This window comes from Myodes glareolus, chromosome 8, assembly GCF_982192425.1.
Source record: "Myodes glareolus chromosome 8, mMyoGla1.1, whole genome shotgun sequence".
Classification (NCBI taxonomy): domain Eukaryota; kingdom Metazoa; phylum Chordata; class Mammalia; order Rodentia; family Cricetidae; genus Myodes; species Myodes glareolus.
In genome coordinates this window covers 91,810,350-91,827,153 of record NC_142033.1, presented here as the reverse complement: position 1 = coordinate 91,827,153, position 16,804 = coordinate 91,810,350, and the positions used below count along the sequence as shown (strand labels likewise).

General features: G+C 42.4%; 1 protein-coding gene across 1 annotated transcript in view; it reads left to right on the top strand.

Annotated features, from left to right (window-relative positions):
* The window catches only part of Commd1 (copper metabolism domain containing 1), a 108,053-nt gene that overhangs the window by 36,080 nt on the left and 55,169 nt on the right, over positions 1–16,804 (top strand). The window contains exon 2 of the mRNA XM_048435536.3: positions 2,578–2,859. Coding sequence (XP_048291493.1) covers positions 2,578–2,859 — 282 coding nt within the window. The remainder of the gene's footprint in view (positions 1–2,577; positions 2,860–16,804) is intronic.

Sequence of the window (16,804 nt, the reverse complement as noted above, 5' to 3'; positions counted from 1 at the left end):
GTCCACAATCCCAGTCTCACATTGTTCTGGCACTGTGATCCCCACGGGCAGCACCTGACCTAGACCTCCTGTGTAAACAAAGAAAAGAGGTGCTCTGATTTTTCTGGTGTGGTGCTCCTGCCAGCAGCCTCTGTGGCGAAGGGAGAGTAGTGACAAAGGAAAGGACGGCTTTGGGATTCCCTGCTAAGTATGTCCTTAGATCTAGCTTTCTAGTGTCCAGGTTTCGCTTTGCATCACAGTTGATTGCCCATGTGCCCAGCCTTTGTGGCTCCTTATGGCGTATGTATAACCATGTCTTGAGTTTTGGCACACTAGTTTGACTCTGTACTGGTTTTTCGTTTTTTTCTCTCAATTTTTCTGTTTGTTGTTAAATAGAACTAGTTGGATAATTTCTAATAATACACATTTCTCACTTGAAACAGTTAAATCTTAATGATAATTAGTCTTTGAAGGATAATGAACTTAGCATTATAGCTAATCCTTAGATGGGGCCATTTTTGTATCATTATTGGTAGAAAGTTCCAATTTGACTTTCTATTATTATTGTTATTTAAAGTGATGTCAATATCTAACTCTCTGTGTAGTCTCTTATGACAACTAACCAGTGTCTTAGATATGGTTTCTATTGCTTTAATAAAGCAAGTTGGGGAGGACAGGGTTTATTTGGCTCACACTTGAGCCTTACTCTTCATCACTGAAGGAAGTTGGGACAGGAACTCAAACAAGGCAGGAACCTGGAGCCAGGAGCTGATGCAGAGGCCATGGAGGGGCGCTGCGTACTGACTTGCTTCCCATGGCTTGCTCAGCCCACCTTCCTGTAGAATCCAGGACTACCAGCCCAGTGATGGCACCACCTTCCATGGGCCGAGCACTTCCCCATTGATCACCAGTTAAGAAAATATCGTACAATTGTACCTCATGGAGGCATTTCCTCAACTGAGTTTCCTTTCTCTGATAATTCTAGCTTATGTCAAGTTGACACACAAAACTAGCCAGTACATCAGAGTACCATGGCTTAACAGTTGTGTCTCTGATTCATTGAACTTTATTGGAAGTCACTGGCTTTCTATGATCAACACTTATCAGTGCTTCTGTCTACCATGTTACCTTTGAAATGGAATGTGAGTTTCAGTGGATGTGAAAACTCTTTGAAGGTAGAGTACTGTGCAATCTTAAGATACTTTGTTCTACATTTAATATACTTATATTTAGTGTCGTATTTTGGCTTCTACTGCTGTTGTAAAACACCATGACTAAAAGTAATTTAGGGAGGAAAAGGTTTATTTGGCTTACAGGTTTCAGTCCATCATCAGTGGACTGAGGGAAGCCAAAGCAGGAAGCTGGATGCAGGAATTGAAGCAGAGGCCATTGAGGAATACCCCTTTCTGGCTTCTCCTCCTGACTTGCTCTGTTTCCCTAGGACCACCTGCCCAGGGGTTGAACTGCCCACAACGGACTCCACCCACATATATCATCAATCAAAAAACTAACCCATCATTGCTCACACCTTTAATCCCAGCACTCGGGAAGCAGAGGCAGGCAGATCTCAGTGAGTTTAAGGCCAGCCTGGTCTACAGAGTGAGTTCCAGGACGGTCAGGGCTACACACAGAGAAACCCCGTCTCAGGGGGGAAAAGGAAAGAAAGAAAAAGGAAAGGGAACCATCCCACAGGCTTGCCCACAGGCTAATCTGATAGAGGCATTTTCTCAATCCAGTTGAGGTTTCCTCTTCTCAGATGACTCTAGATCGTGTCAACATTGCCGAGCTATCAAACCAGCACATCTGGTTACTGTGTGTTCCTAAATGCTAGAGTGGAGAACCTAGCTTCAATGGCAGTTAAGGTTTGAAAGTATAAGGAAAGCGTAATGTAGCATACAATATCAAGTAATGTTACTGAGCTGTTTGATGGAGATAACTGCAAAGTTCAAGTAACATCCATTGAACGACACTTACTTAGTTGTCTAATGGACAGCTCATGGTATCACTAGAACATGTCAAACCAGGTGTACTGACAATAAATTATGTAAGATTTTATCAGAGAATTTTTTGTTTCATTGTTTTGAATAATATTTATTTCCCCACTATGAAGCTGGATATGAAAAATTACATTTATTTATTTATTTATTTTTAATTAATTAATTTATTTTTGTATGAGTATTTTGCCTGAGTGCATGTATGTACATTATGTTCATACTTGGTGCCTGTTGAGATCAGAAGAGGCATCAGATCCCCTGAAACTGGCATTATGGACAATTGTGAGCTGCCGAGTGAGTGCTGGGAACTGAACTTGAACCCTTGGCAAGAGCAGCAAGTGCTCTTATCCATTGAGCCATCTCTCCAGCCATCTGCAAATGGATATTTAAAGTTATATTATTGATAGAGAATTTCTTATTTGGAAAGGGAATATTTTTGCATTTGTACTATAATCATCACTCATTGTCTTTCTTGCCACTTGATGACCCTTTCTGAAAGCATAGTCAACGATTAAGGTCCATCAACACGTGTTCTGTGGGTAGGCAGCTTTGTCTAGTTGTCTACCAATACAAACGCACATTGCTTTTTCTGTTGTCTTTATAGTCTATCGCATCTGCAGACATGGATTTCAACCAGTTAGAGGCATTCTTGACTGCTCAGACCAAAAAGCAGGGTGGCATCACCGGTGAACAAGCTGCAGTCATTTCCAAGTTTTGGAAGAGCCACAAGACAAGAATCCGAGAAAGCCTCCTGAACCAGAGCCGCTGGGACAACGGACTGCGGGGCCTGAGCTGGAGAGTGGACGGCAAGTCGCAGTCCAGGCACTCAGCTCAAATACACACCCCTGCTGCCATTGTAGAGCTGGAGTTTGGGAAGAGTGGGCAGGTGAGTTCAACTTGAGCACTTATTAGCCCATACGTCTATTTTACTTTTATTTAACAGTGTTTGTCCATATACTGATCCTGTGAAATTCATGTGAAAATTTTGAAATTCTGGCCAGTTGCAGTAGAGTCTATAAAGGACCCTTGAGTTGTCTCAGAGCCGAGTTGCCTCCTGTGCTGCAGTCTCGAGGCGACGGTAGGGACGCTAGGTAAAGTTAGACAGCGCAGACACACTGCGGCCTGTCACCCGTGTGATCTTCCGGTGTGAGAGGTGATGTATCTCGATATCTTAATTATGTTAATGTCTGTCCTAGAGATCTAGGGTGCCATTGTTGACCTCAGCTCATAAATTATTTTCAGTTTGCTCTTGACTATGGACCAGTGCTGCTTTCCTGTGAGTTTCCAGTCATCACAACAGAATGTAGTATCTGTGATTTCTCTCAGAGCCGTTCAGTCTCCGCTCCAGATGTCAGATTAGACTCCCAGTGACCTGGCTCACATTTTCTGAGGGGGAAGAGGAGAAAGAAACTGATAATTAGAGACTGTCCAGACCACTGTGTTAATTATATTTATTTCCCCATAAATAACCAAATAAGTGCTATCATTATATTATCTTATAGAAATATCTTTATCTTCTGTCTCTCTCTCTTCTTTTTTCTTTTTTTTGGTTTTTTGAGACAAGGTTTCTCTGTGTAGCCCTGACTGTCCTAAAACTTGCTTTGTAGACCAGGCTGGCCTCAAACTCACTGAGATCCACCTGCCTCTACCTCCCAAGTGCTGGGATTAAAGGCGTACTCCACCATCACCCTGCTGGTTGTTTACTTTTTATTCTGACAATATACACATTCTTCAGTGTCACTAAGGATTTGTTTTAGGACACCATGTCCCTGCACAGATACCAAAACCCATGCTCAGTTCCTTTACATATAACCTACATATATCCCATTTATTTTTAAATAATTCTAAATTACTTATAATTCTTAAAACAATATAAATTCTATGTAAATTTTTGTTATACTGAATTGTTAGGGAATAATAACAAAGTCTGGACATGTTTGATATAGATATTTTGTCTAAGTATTCTTAATTTGTGTTAGGTTTAAATCTTTAGATGTGGAGCCTGTCTGTAGGCGTGTGGGTTTGGGGTGCTGGGCATATCTCTGCCTGGTTCACTACAGTCTACAGTTCAAGAGAGTTTCACACCTTCCATAAGACTGTTTGGTTCTCATTAAAAGATTTCTCTAGCTAGAGGTACTGCAGGCTAGGCCCCATGACACTTGCTGTGGATTTCCAGAATGAATTGTGTTTGCCTCTAGATTTCACCACTGCTGATTTAGCAGGGGTCTTTTAAGAATGGCTCCATAGAGCAGGAGAGATGGATGGAACATCAGTTAAGGGCCCTCACTACCTGCTCTTCCAAAGGACCCAGGTTTGATTCCAGACGGTGGCTTGCAAGTATTGGTTAACTCCAGTTTTAGGGACTCCATTACCCTCTTCTGGTGTCAGTGAACACCAGGCATGCACATGGTACACAGATATGCATGAAGGAAAAGTACCCATGCACAGAAAATTAAAAAAAAATGACTTCTCACCTGGACATAGCTGTAATCCCAGCATTGCAGTAGGTGAAGTGGGAGAATCATGCGGTTGAGGCCAAGTTGAAGAAATGGCTGTCTTTACTTAGGACATTGAGGAAAGCGTTTGTGAGTGACACTGGGTAAGACCTTACCAAGCCTTCTAGTTTCTGTTGGTTGTGGTCACTTTAAAAATCACTCATGTAGCTGGGCCTGGGGGTGCATGCCTGCTGTCCTAGTACTTGGAGGCAGGGACAGGCAGCTCTCTGATTTAGAGAATTCCAGAACAACAAGGGCTACATAGAGAGACCCTGTCTACAAGATACTCCTTCCCTCCGCTGCTCATCTGGAAGGTTGTACAAGTGAGCAGTGTAATATTAGTCTCTGTTAGGCTGCTGTATCCTGTACTTCTGACATCTGAGACAAGATGAGAGTGTAGCCTAGATTATATTCCAGTGACTGTTTTTGTCTGAAGCAAGACTTTTCAATTGGGCTGGTGTGGGCTTTTTTCAAAGTCAGGAGGCCACAATCTCCACCCTCAGCTCATGTAAGCGCTCTGTGTTTTGAACATCCGTCTTCGGAGGAGCTAGGAAGATGGACCCCTGGTTGCTTCCCTTCCATAAACCACAGTCATTCTCTCCTTGGAGAGGGTCAGTCTTAGGTCTCCCGTCTCCTCACACTTGGCCGCCTGTGAGTAAACTCTTCATTTGAGCGATTTGCACACTATGCTGTGGGCAAAACCTGCTCCAGAACTCTGGGAGCTGTCACCTGCATCAGATTTCTTCCTGATAACTGCAGCTTTCTGATCCAGAGCTGAGACTTAGGAAATTAAGAAGTCACTACAGACAGAACCAGTTCTCTGGGTTTATACCCTGCATTTAACGTGACTGTCTCTTTTGGCAGTGACTTAGCAAAGGTGTCTGGAGACCACCACTTCTTTTTCACCTATACATTATTCTTCCATTTTCAACCCTCAGGAGTAAGAAGTAGTTAAGCTGGCTGAAGAGCCAACACAAGCAAAAGCAAGCTGCTGTGACTCTCATGGCCACTGTGTCAGGCTCGCCGAGGGGCTCTGAAGCTTACAGCTGCTGGACTCCATCTCATGCGAGGGCTGCTGCTTCAGGTTGAGTAGGAAGGGCTGATCTGAGGAGCAGCGAGTGTGACTAGCGGGACGGAGCCAATCTCAGGAAGATTTGGGGGGCAAAACTCATAGATACAGCCAAACTGAGAAGTTAGCCTTGGTAAGAAATCATCAAACCAGAAAGCTTCACACAGGGAATGCTGTAGTAGGATCATTTGATTTCATTGTAGAGAATGAATTGAGTCAAGATTTGGAGGGAGGGAGGGAGGGCATGTGGTCCACTGCTTTCCGGTGTTTCTTTGCATATTAAAAGCATTCTCCTTTGCCTCCAGGCTGTCGTTTGATGGGATGTTTTAGCTGCTTTCCTGTTGCTGTGACAACACCACAACTAAGGCGTCTTACAGAAAGAGTTTACTGGAGCTCCCAGTTCTAGAGGGTTAGAGTCCATGACCGTCATGGCTGTGAAGCATGGCAGCAGGCCAGCAGGCATGGCTCCAGAGCAGAGCTGAGAGCTCACATCCTATAGCAAAGTAGGAAGCAGAGGAACTAGCTAGGAATGGCATGGCTTTTGAATTCTCAGAGCCCTGTGACACACCTCCTGCAGCAAGGCCACACCTCCGAATACTTCCTGACAATTCCACCAACTAGGAACTAAGCATTCAGATATATGCCAGGTGGTGGCCGTGCACACCTTTAATCCCAGCTCTTGGGAGGCAGAGGCAGACGGGTCTCTGTGCATTCGAGGCCAGCCTGGTCTACAGAGTGAATTCCAGGACAGCAAAAAAACCTGAAACAAGCAAACAAAATTCAAATATATAAGCTTTTGGGAGTCCTTTTCATTCAAACCACCACAGGACCTCAAGGTCAAAAATAAAATACTAAAGATCTTCATCCTTCTGCTAACAAGATGTAGATGTTCATAAACAAATGCATCCAGTATTCTACTTTTAAAAAAGAAAATGAATTGCATGGATTTCTGAAATTTCCATCTTTGCTTAGGATAATTCCCTTTTAAATTTTTATTATAGTATCTTCCAAAATTTGTTGATAGGCCCAAGAATAACCAGTTAAAATTAATTGATACTGGGGCAGGAGTGGGGGGTAAAGCTGAGAGACCATTACAGAGGCTTCTGCAGGGCTGGAGAGATGGCTCAGAGGTCAGGAGAACCTGCTGCTCTTTCAGAAGACCCAGTTTCAGGTTCTCAGTGGCTCATAACTGTCGGTAGCTCTGGTTCCAAGCAATCCGACATCCTCCTCTCTCTACAGACACCAGGCATGCATGTGGTACACAGGTGTACGTGCGGGCAAAACACCTTTACACATAACGTAAGACTTTTCTTTTTAAAAATGCTTTTACCATGTATCATGTTAGGCATATGTCACAGAAGGTAGAGGCTATTTTAATAAACATTGAGAAGGCAAGAGTTGGGGCTCTGCCTGCAGTGTTGATGAGTTGTCTTAGATGTTGACTGGTTGCTTTCTTTCTACCCTGTATGTTCTGGGAATTGAACTCGGGTTGTTAGGCTTGGAGGCAGGCACCTTCACCCACTGAACTGTCTTATAAGGTCTCATGTTCCCTTCCCCCTTTTTCACATATATTATTACACATAAGCAGAAAGATTTAGAAGGGGAAAAGAAGATAGAGGGATGTCTGGAACTTACTGACGCTGTGAGAACAGGATTTTGGCACTGCTGAAGTCCATGGCCTCTGGCCTGCAGCATCAGTAGCCCTGGCTCTTCAGATGGCTGTTTGCCAGGCTGATGAGGTGCATGAGAGAAAGCCGGAAGCCAAGCCTGAAGGGTTCTTGGACACAACTTTTGGATTTAAGTCTCTTGCTAAGCTTGGGGTATCATTGTATGATACCCAGTCATGTGGAAACTGCTTGTATTCATCTGGTTGCTGTGGGCATCATTCCATGTGCACCACTGGAACACTGCCAAGTAAACATAGTCCTCAGGTCTGTGCTCACTCTTCAGCTTTGCTTTTTAAAACCTGTGCTAAAGTTTATCTAGCATATAATTAGCCATATTTTAAGATTACAATCTAGTGATAGAAGGTACACATTCATAATGTCATTGATCATCAATTGTATCTATAGCTACAAAATTTTCATGCCCCCAGGCACCAGTTCAGAATCTATTAAACAGTAATGCTGGGTCTTGCCAGCCCTGCTGACTTCTGTTACAGTATCAGTCTGTGTGCATTTGTCTGTTCTAGCTGCCTCAGATAAATAGAATCAGACAAGATTTATCATCTGTGTGTGAGTTCTCTAGAGTCACAGAAGTCATGGAATGAGTCTCTCTCTCTCTCTCTCTCTCTCTCTCTCTCTCTCTTATATGTATGTATGTATGTGTAGCATTGTATTGACTTAGCTTCTTTAAAACAGGATGTAGGTGAACATGTTACCTTAAGTCTTATGTTTAGATTCTTGGCCATTTATGACTCCTGTATTTGGCCATTATATTTTATTAACTTAAAGAGTGAGTGAGCATGTGTGTGTGTGTGTGTGTTTGTGTGTGTAAGCCAAAGGGGCTAACATTGGTGTTGTTCCATGGGTTCTGTACATATATATGGAATTTATTGGGATGACTTACAGGCTGCAGTCCACCTAATCCAACAGTGGTTAGCTGTGAATGGAAAGTCCCAGAATGTTCTGTCCACAAGGCTGGGTGTCTCAGCTGGTCTTCTGTATATGCTGGAGTCCCGAAGAAGTAGGCTCCAGTGAGGGAAAGGATGCGCAGACAAGGCCAGGGCAAGCTGGTGAATAAAGAATCACTAATCACAATCTTCCGTTGTCCTTACGTGGGCTCCCAGCAGGTGTGGCCCAGATTAAAGGTGTACCTTCCCGACCCAAGATCTGGACTAAAGGCGAGTTGTCTTCCTGCCTCAAGATCCGGATCACAGGTGTGCCCTCCATTTCTGGATTGTAGTTCATTCCAGATACAGTCAAGTTGACAACCAAGAATAGCCCTCACACTGTCTTATTATTACTGAGGATAGTATTTTTCTGGGTTTAGCTATGTTTTAGCATGCATAGAATTTAATTCCTTTTTCAGATTGATGTTCCATTGCTTGTGTATGTCACATTTTGTTTATCTGTCTATTGAGGGATACTTGGGTTACTTATACTTTTTGGCAACTGTGAATAATGAGCATAGTAGTAATTCAGTGCCCATTAAACAACATATTTAGCCAGGTGGTGATAGAATATGCCTTTAATTCCAGTGCTCAGGAGGCAGAGGCAGGCAGATTAATGTGAGTTTGAAGGCAGCCTAGTCTAGAGTTCCAGGACAGCCAGGGCCTCATAGACAAACCCTGTCTTGGAAAAACAAACAAACAAACAAACAAAAGACACAAAATAACCCCATAAACAAAAACAAAACCCAAAACCAAAAAAGAAAAACTCGTATCTGAGTCTCCACCTTTAATTTACTTGGGTATATACTTAGGAATAGACTTTGGATCATGTGACAGTTTTATTTTAACTTTGAAGAACTGCCAAACTGTTTTCCACAGTTGACTGTACAATGTTACGTTTTCTCCCACAGTGCATGAGTGTTCCTGTTCCTGTATTTCCTTGCAAACACCCATTTTCTAGCTAGTCTTGGTGGCTAACACCTATGTCAGCATTCAGAAGACTGAGGCAAGAGAATCACCCAGGAGTGTGATGTCAGCCTAGGCTACATAGTGAATTCCAGCAGCTTGGGCTGCAAAGTGAGACCATGTCTCAACAAAAACAGGCCCCACAAAATTTACACACTTGGTCTGCAGGGATTCAACGGTTAAGATCACTTGGTGCTCTTGAGAGCAGAGTGCAGACTCCCAATATCCAAATTTGGCAGTTCATAAGTGTCTGTTACTCCATTTCTAAGGTCTCTTGGTCTGTGGAGACACACTACACTCACTTTCTCTTTGTCTCTCAGGATAAATCGTTTGGAAAAACTTGTTTTCTGGGCTTCTTTATTTTCATTTTTTAAAAAAATTTGAATATGTTTGTACGTGTGTGCATGTTTGCCAGCACCAATATGGAGGTCAGAGGACAACCTTTGGGAGTCAGTTCTCAACTTCCACCATGTAGGTCCTGGGTGATGAGCTCAGGTTGTCAGGTTTGGTAGCAAGTACCCTTACCCACTGAGCAATCCTGCTAGCCCCTTTTTGTTTTGTTTGTTGTTGTTGATTTGTTTTTAATATTTGCCATCCTAGTGTTTGAAGTGGTACCTCTCTGGAGTTTTACTTAAAGATTAATGGAGAATCTGTTCACGTTTGTGACTTTATTTAAAGACATCTGGTTGCTGTTGAGTTGTACAAGTTCTTTTGTCTTACCTAGAGAGGTCGTTGTGTTGTTACACAGTGGAAGAGGGAAGGGCAGACGGGAGCATGTGTGCTCGTGTGGCAGAAGAGTAAAAATAAACCTGTGTTTTCACAGACTGCTTAATGGGAAATGTCCATAGGAGAATGTTCAGTGTGGGGGAAAACAAAGATGTAGAATTGTATGCATGTAGTATAATCCAAGTTTAAATTTCTATGTTTACAAAAGACACATACACAACATGGGGCTGGCGAGATGGCTCAATAGTTATGAGCAGTGGCTTTCTTCCAGAGGACCTAGGTTTGACTTCTAGGACCCACATGGCCACTTGCAACTGTCTGTACTCTGTAACTCCAGTTCCAGGGGAGCCAACACCCTATTCTGGCCTCTTCAGATATGCATGCACATGGTGCATAGACATACATTTAGGCAAATACCCATACATGTAAAATAAAAATAAATAATAAGATCTTATAAGAAGACACATAACCTAAAACCACCAGTGCTATTTTATCACATTCAAAATCATGTTCAAGCATCATAATTTAAATTATATAAATGGATGTGTGCTTAAATAGGAAGACAGCATCACCAACAAAGAAAATACATAAAAGAGGCACTTCAGAATTTGTGGCTTAGCAGGTTGAATGCTTGCCTAGCATGCGTGAAGTCCTGGGTTTGATTCTTAGCACCATATAAACTGGTTATGGTTACTCAGGCCTGTACTTGAGAGATGGAGACAGGAGAGTCAGAAGTTTACCCTTGACTGCATAATGAGTTTAGGTCATGCTAGGAGTGGATGTGGGGGCAGGGAAAGGAGGAGGAGGCAGCATGAAAGATGTTGATAGTGGTTACGTCTGTGTAATAGAGAGCTGGTTCTTATTCTCTGCACTTTTCAAAGCAATTTCTGCAGTAAAAGTTTCTTGTTCATTTTTTTTTAATTACTAAAAATGTAATTAAAACCTTAAAAACAGCAGTGCAGCTGAGCACAGGTGCCGTAGGACAGGTGTCAGATCCCTGGAGCTGCAGCTGTGGACAATTGTGAGCTGCCTGTGGTGGGTGCTGGGGTTGGACTCAGGCCCTCTGCGAGAGTGGTGCATGTTCTGCCCCATTGAACCCTTGCTTCCTTCCCTATAGTGTTTGTTTATTGTGTGGGTGACAGTGGTACATGTGTGTCACAGTGTGCGCGCATGGCAAGGTCAGAGCACAAATTCAGGGGTCAGTCCTCTTTTTCCACCATGTGGGTCCTGGGAATCAAACTCAGGTCACCAGACTTGGCAGCAAGTCCCTTTGTCTGCGGAGCCATCTCTCTGGTCTGTGATGAGCTTTGTACTACTGTATTTGAACTTACATCTGTTGGAGGCACTATTTTAATTTCCTTGTGTTCAACTAAAAGTGAAGCTAGACCTAAGGTCTTTCTCAACTAAATAAAATGCCTACAAGATTGGCAGAGTGTTAATTATAACCCTAAGGAATTTTTTATAACATGATTATAGTCTAGGGATAAATATACTATACACATACACTTTGCTGTATTTGCTACGTTTCATCGCAGTACTGGAGATTAATTAACCCCACACCTCCCAAATACTAGACAAGTTCTCAGCCAATGATTGATAGCTCCAGCCCCTGTCATTCACACAGTCCTACCCCACGGAAACTAAACAGACTTTTTGTGTTGATTCAGCCAGGAAGAACTTCTGGACTTTTTATGAAATCTTCTGAAGATTTTGCTTTCCGGGAGCCTGTGTGACATTCCCCTTCCTGTCTGGGCTCCTTAAGAGAGCTCTTTGTTTACAAGCTCCGGTGTTAATGTTACTTTACATGATCAGTGCGAACAGACTGTGTGTTACCCCCAAATTATCTAAGGCCACCACACCAACATGTATTGCTTCTGTGAATTTCCTACTGTGCTCATGTCCCCTAGCTCTGAGTGTGACTAACTTAACCTCATGCTTTATAGCCCATTATGATTGACATGCCCTTCTCCGTCAGGTTTCTTATTTCTCCAGCTTATTTTTTTGGGTGTATTTTACATTGAGCATGCAGAAAAGACTTGGAATATGCTTGTGCTAGATTGCTATGTAATTAAGGGTTGACAGTGTGTATGAATCTTGTTAATTTGTTCGAAGTAAAAGCATGTATCTGCTCTTCAAAGCCTCTAGTGTGTTTGTTGAAATAGAGAATTCTTCACTTCAGTGAAACCCAACGTCCTCATCTCTACTTCCCAAACTGCTCTTTGAAACTTTTCTTAAACTTTAAAATTACGTTTATGTATTCATTGGATGTAAGTGTGACATGACTTGAACATGAAGGTCAGAGGACAGCTTGCTAGAGTCGGTTTTCTCTTTCCTCCTGGTGGGCCTCCGGGATGGAATTCAGGTCACCAGTCGTGGTGGCACTTGCCTTTACTGACTGAGTCATCTTGCCGCCATCTTGGCAGCTTTTTGTGTTGACTTAGCTTCTTTAAAACAGGATGTAGGTAAAGTCTTATGTTTAGATTCCTGGCCATTTATGACTCCTGTATTTAGCCACTCTATTTTATTAACTTGTAAAGAGAGAGTGAGCATGTGTGCGCGCACGTGTGTGTGTGTGTGTGTGTGTGTGTGTGTGTGTGTGTGTAAGTAAGCCAAAGGCTAACCTTGGTGTTGTTCCTTGGGTTCTGTACATCTTGTATTTTCTAAATGGGCTCTCATTGGCCGGTATCTCACCAAGTAAGTCTGGCTGGCTGGCTGTCCGTAGAGACCAGGGTCCCCCTGCTCTGCTCCGCCTCTTCCTCTAGTGCTGAGATGGCAAATGTGTTCCCGTGTCGGTCATTTTTATGTGGTTTCTTGGTTTGAATTCAGATTCTGTCCTTGCACAGCAAGTACTTTTGCATATGATCCACGTCTCCAGTCATAAGATAGGAGTTTTCAGGGTCAGACACACCTCCCCTTCCCTTTGAACACAAGAATATCTGGTATAAAGGATACTACTGTATAGAATGAATGAGGAACTAAGGTTCTGAGTGACTCCTGCTGATAAGGCAATGCTGTAGTCACGCTTCCGTCCTGCTTCTCCTCGGTTAATGGACAGGGCCACGTACTTTTGGAAAACCATTGAATTAATAAGCAAGCTTTGAGAGGGAAAACCAGAAAAAAGCTCCCTTAAACTTATTTACAAACTGTCTCACGTAGTGTAGGAACTGAACTATTTATTGGAATTGCTGTGCCCATTGTTTCCATGCTGACTTTTCAGTTAGTGAGTGTTAGCAGTGTAGAGCACAAAGCCAAGAAGGGTGTAATTGCCCGCTTTGTACTCCGTGCTTGTGATATAAACTAAAGTTAGAAGATGTACCCAAGAGTCTGGAGAGATGGTGCAGCAGTAACTAAGAGCACTGGCCACTGTTCCAGAGGAAATGAAAAATTTTTTAAATTTATGCTTTGGCAATGGTGAAGCATGCACAGGCAGCCCGTATGTGGCAGTTCTGCTGAACTTGTCTTTATTGGGTTCCCTGGTCTAAGTTGATGAGGACGACTGACCAGGTCTCTTCCCCAAGAGGGCACCAGATCTCATTACAGATGGTTGTGAGCCACCATGTGATTGCTGGGAATTGAACTCAGGACCTCTGGAAGAACAGCCAGTGCTGTTAACTGCTGAGCCATCTCTCCAGCCCTGCTCTTCTAGAGGACTGGGTTTAATTCCTGTGAGCCACATGGTGGCTCACAGATATCTCTAACTCGGGTTCCGGGGACCCAGCACATGTCTGTCATCATGGTCTGTAACAGCCTAAACCTGTGACTGAGGACATTTTACCCTTCCATTCTTGGCTTCTCTAGTCAAGCATGCAGGGAGTTTGGCACATGACTGCAGCATGTGCCTTATGTTAAACACTTGTGTTTGATTGCTTGTAGGCCCAAACCAGTCCAGCACAAACCTCTGTACCTGGGACAGAGTGGTATAGGCAATTCACATTTACACTAATTGTGTCATTTTGTATGTTGATCCATTAAAAAAGGTGGCCCTCTCATTTAAAACTGCCTTGTTTGCAGTGTACCCCACTTATCCCAGTACATGTTAGCAACAGTGACCTGTGATAGATGAGTCTCAGTTCTCTACCTGCCATGTACACTACGTAACTCTCCAGATAGGATGCTTTCTTAGTTAGCATAAGGGCTAGCGATTTCTTTCTGCATCAACACTGGTAAATATGGAATTTTTTCAAGTTCTCTTAGCCGTACAAATTAAACTTAATCTACGATTGGGTAGTGAAGTGGAACTTTGATAGTGTTGCATCATAAGTTGCATGATATTTAGTGTTGTACTTAAATTCTGCCTTATATATGTTATTTTATTGCATTACTACAGAGTGGTGGGAAACGTAGGCACTAGAATATTTTTTTAATAAATGAAGACTAAGATATTACTTGAGCTGAAGCTCACATGAGTAATTTTTTGTTTAAGCTAGAGGGAAACAAATGTTTCAGCTCACTGTCTTTCTGTGAAGGTCACTTTATCATAAATTCTTGTGTTACAACTTCAAGGTAAACTTTGGGGTACAAAAATTAATTTAGTAGATAAATTGTGTTTGGTAATGAGAAGGAAGTGGAGGGAGATGGGGGAGATGGTTCAGCATTGAGAGCACTTGCTGTCCATGCACAGAACCCCATTCAGCTCCAGCACTCAGGTTAGCAGGTGCTCACAACCACCTGAACTCTGGCCAGCGTCAGGGGCTCCCGTGGGTATCTGTACACACCTGTGCATACTCAAGCATGAATACAGACATGTAAATAAAAATAAAAAGTAATTTTTTTTAAGTGGAGCGAACGTAAGGTCTTTGTGGCAGATGCCTCCTTGTCTTATGTGAGTTAAACTTGACATTGATTCTAATTTTTCTGATGCTCTTTGAAGATGTAGTGTATTATCACTCATTGTATATGCTTTTGTATGCAGACTGTCAATAATCTCCACTTATCTTTTGAATTTAAAGTTTATCTGTAAAGTTCTTCTAAGTTTGAGATTTATTCTATTTGTCACATGGGATTAATAAACTCAGTTTTCTGGATGTTGATGTTTAAATCCTGGAAAGTCTGTGCTAAGAATTTTTAGAATAATATTTTATTTTTATGAGCTATGTGTGAAATGGTGATGTATAATGTTTTGCTCTTGTGGTGTGGTCAGGAAATTTATGCTGTGCTTTGCATCTGAGTCCATTTGCTTGTGCATATAAATTTGAATTTGCCTGTTTGTCTGCTTCAGATGCTAGCCCATTAGCATCATATGCTATTCATGTTTGCATTTCAAGAATAAACTTACTTTTGTCAGCTGTGTTCCCAGTCTAGCGTTTCAGAGTGCTGGGCTTTGGTGGGGTGTCTCCTCACTGTTCTATTGCTGTGAAGAGGCAACATGACCATAGCAACTCTTATAAAGAAAGCATTTACTTGGGACTGGTTTACAGGTTCAGAGGTTTAGTCCATTGTCATCATAGCCTGGAGGATGGCGACACAGGCAAACATGGTGCTGGAGAGGTAGCTGAGAGCTTTACATCCGGAGCCACAGGCAGCAGGGAGAGAACTGCTAGGCCTGAGTGATTTCCAGGACAGCCAGGGCTGTTATATAGAGTAACCCTGTCTTGAAATAAATAAAGAAACAAAAAAACCAGACCAAAACAAAACAAAAAACCTCAGTAAGTACGTAATCTGACTAAGTAGAACCTGTCAACTCTACAAATGTAACTTTTCAAGCAAAGAAAACTGGAAGTATTTCTTATTATAAAGAAATAAGAGGCCACAGAGACAGTTCCGTGATTAGGAGTGGTCACTGCTCTTACAGAGGACTCATATTTGGTTCCCGCCCCATGGCAGTCAATGACAGCTGCCCATTAACTCAGCTTCAGGGACTCCAGACCCTCTTCTGGACTCCGTGGACATCAGTCACACACACAAATGTACAAATGGACATATAATTAAAGTTTAAAAAGAGAGACCTGGAATTTTATCCACAGAGAATAAACAGCTTCATTTAAAATAAACTGCAACTGTGAATAAAAGACGTTTTGAGGTGAATCCTATCGTATGTTAGGGAATGGCATCTACTGACTTAAGTGAATTACCATGTCCTGGCAAGTACTTATCTGGAGCAAGAGCAAAGTCTCAAGTGACCCCACAGCTACTGAGGGAGTCACCCTCTCTAAGGGAGGCCACTTGGATACTTCCTCGGGTAGAAAGGGGTAGCACGGGGCCGCACTCTTTACAGCTGCAAGAGTTGCTTAGACTCCTCTGAATATTACTTTTGTTGTTCAGTTTACAGGCTACGCAGTTTAAACAAATATACAAGATAGGGATGGGTGCCTTAAAGAAACTCATTGGTTCATGCTGTAAAAATATCATCAAAGGTTATCTTCCTGGCTCATTTCCCAAAGGAAATCCATGGAATCCCAATCTAAACATTGAAGCTAAAACATAATAAAATGGCCACTTCCACAGCTATCATATCTAAGGCTTTCATAGTTAATGATGGAATATAGGCTATAACCCACATGTATTACTGCACTTGGGGGCAGTCACTAAAGGACTCTTAGGCCCTGCACAGTAGGGTGGCAACTTGCAATTCTTACCTTAAAGTTCTATCTAAGCTGTTTGTTCCCAAAGTTAAATATAGACGTCTGTCTTCAAATACACCTTCTATGGATGGCAGCTTTTGAACTATTCTAATTAAATGGGGAGGGCAAGGGAAATTAGCCAAGCCTCTTATGGTGATTTGAATATGAATGGCCTCCATTCGAGGTCTGTAAAGAATTGTGTTGGAATTTGGATGGGGTTTGCATTACTCATTATAATGAATCTGTAGTTTGCTTTTGGTTGGACAGCCATTCTTACTATATTAATTCTACACATCCGTGAACATGGGAGATCTTTCTATCTTCTGGTGCCTTCTTCAACTTCTTTCTTCAAAGATTCGAAGCTTTTGTTGTACAAGTCTTTCAGTTGCTTGGTTAGGGTTACT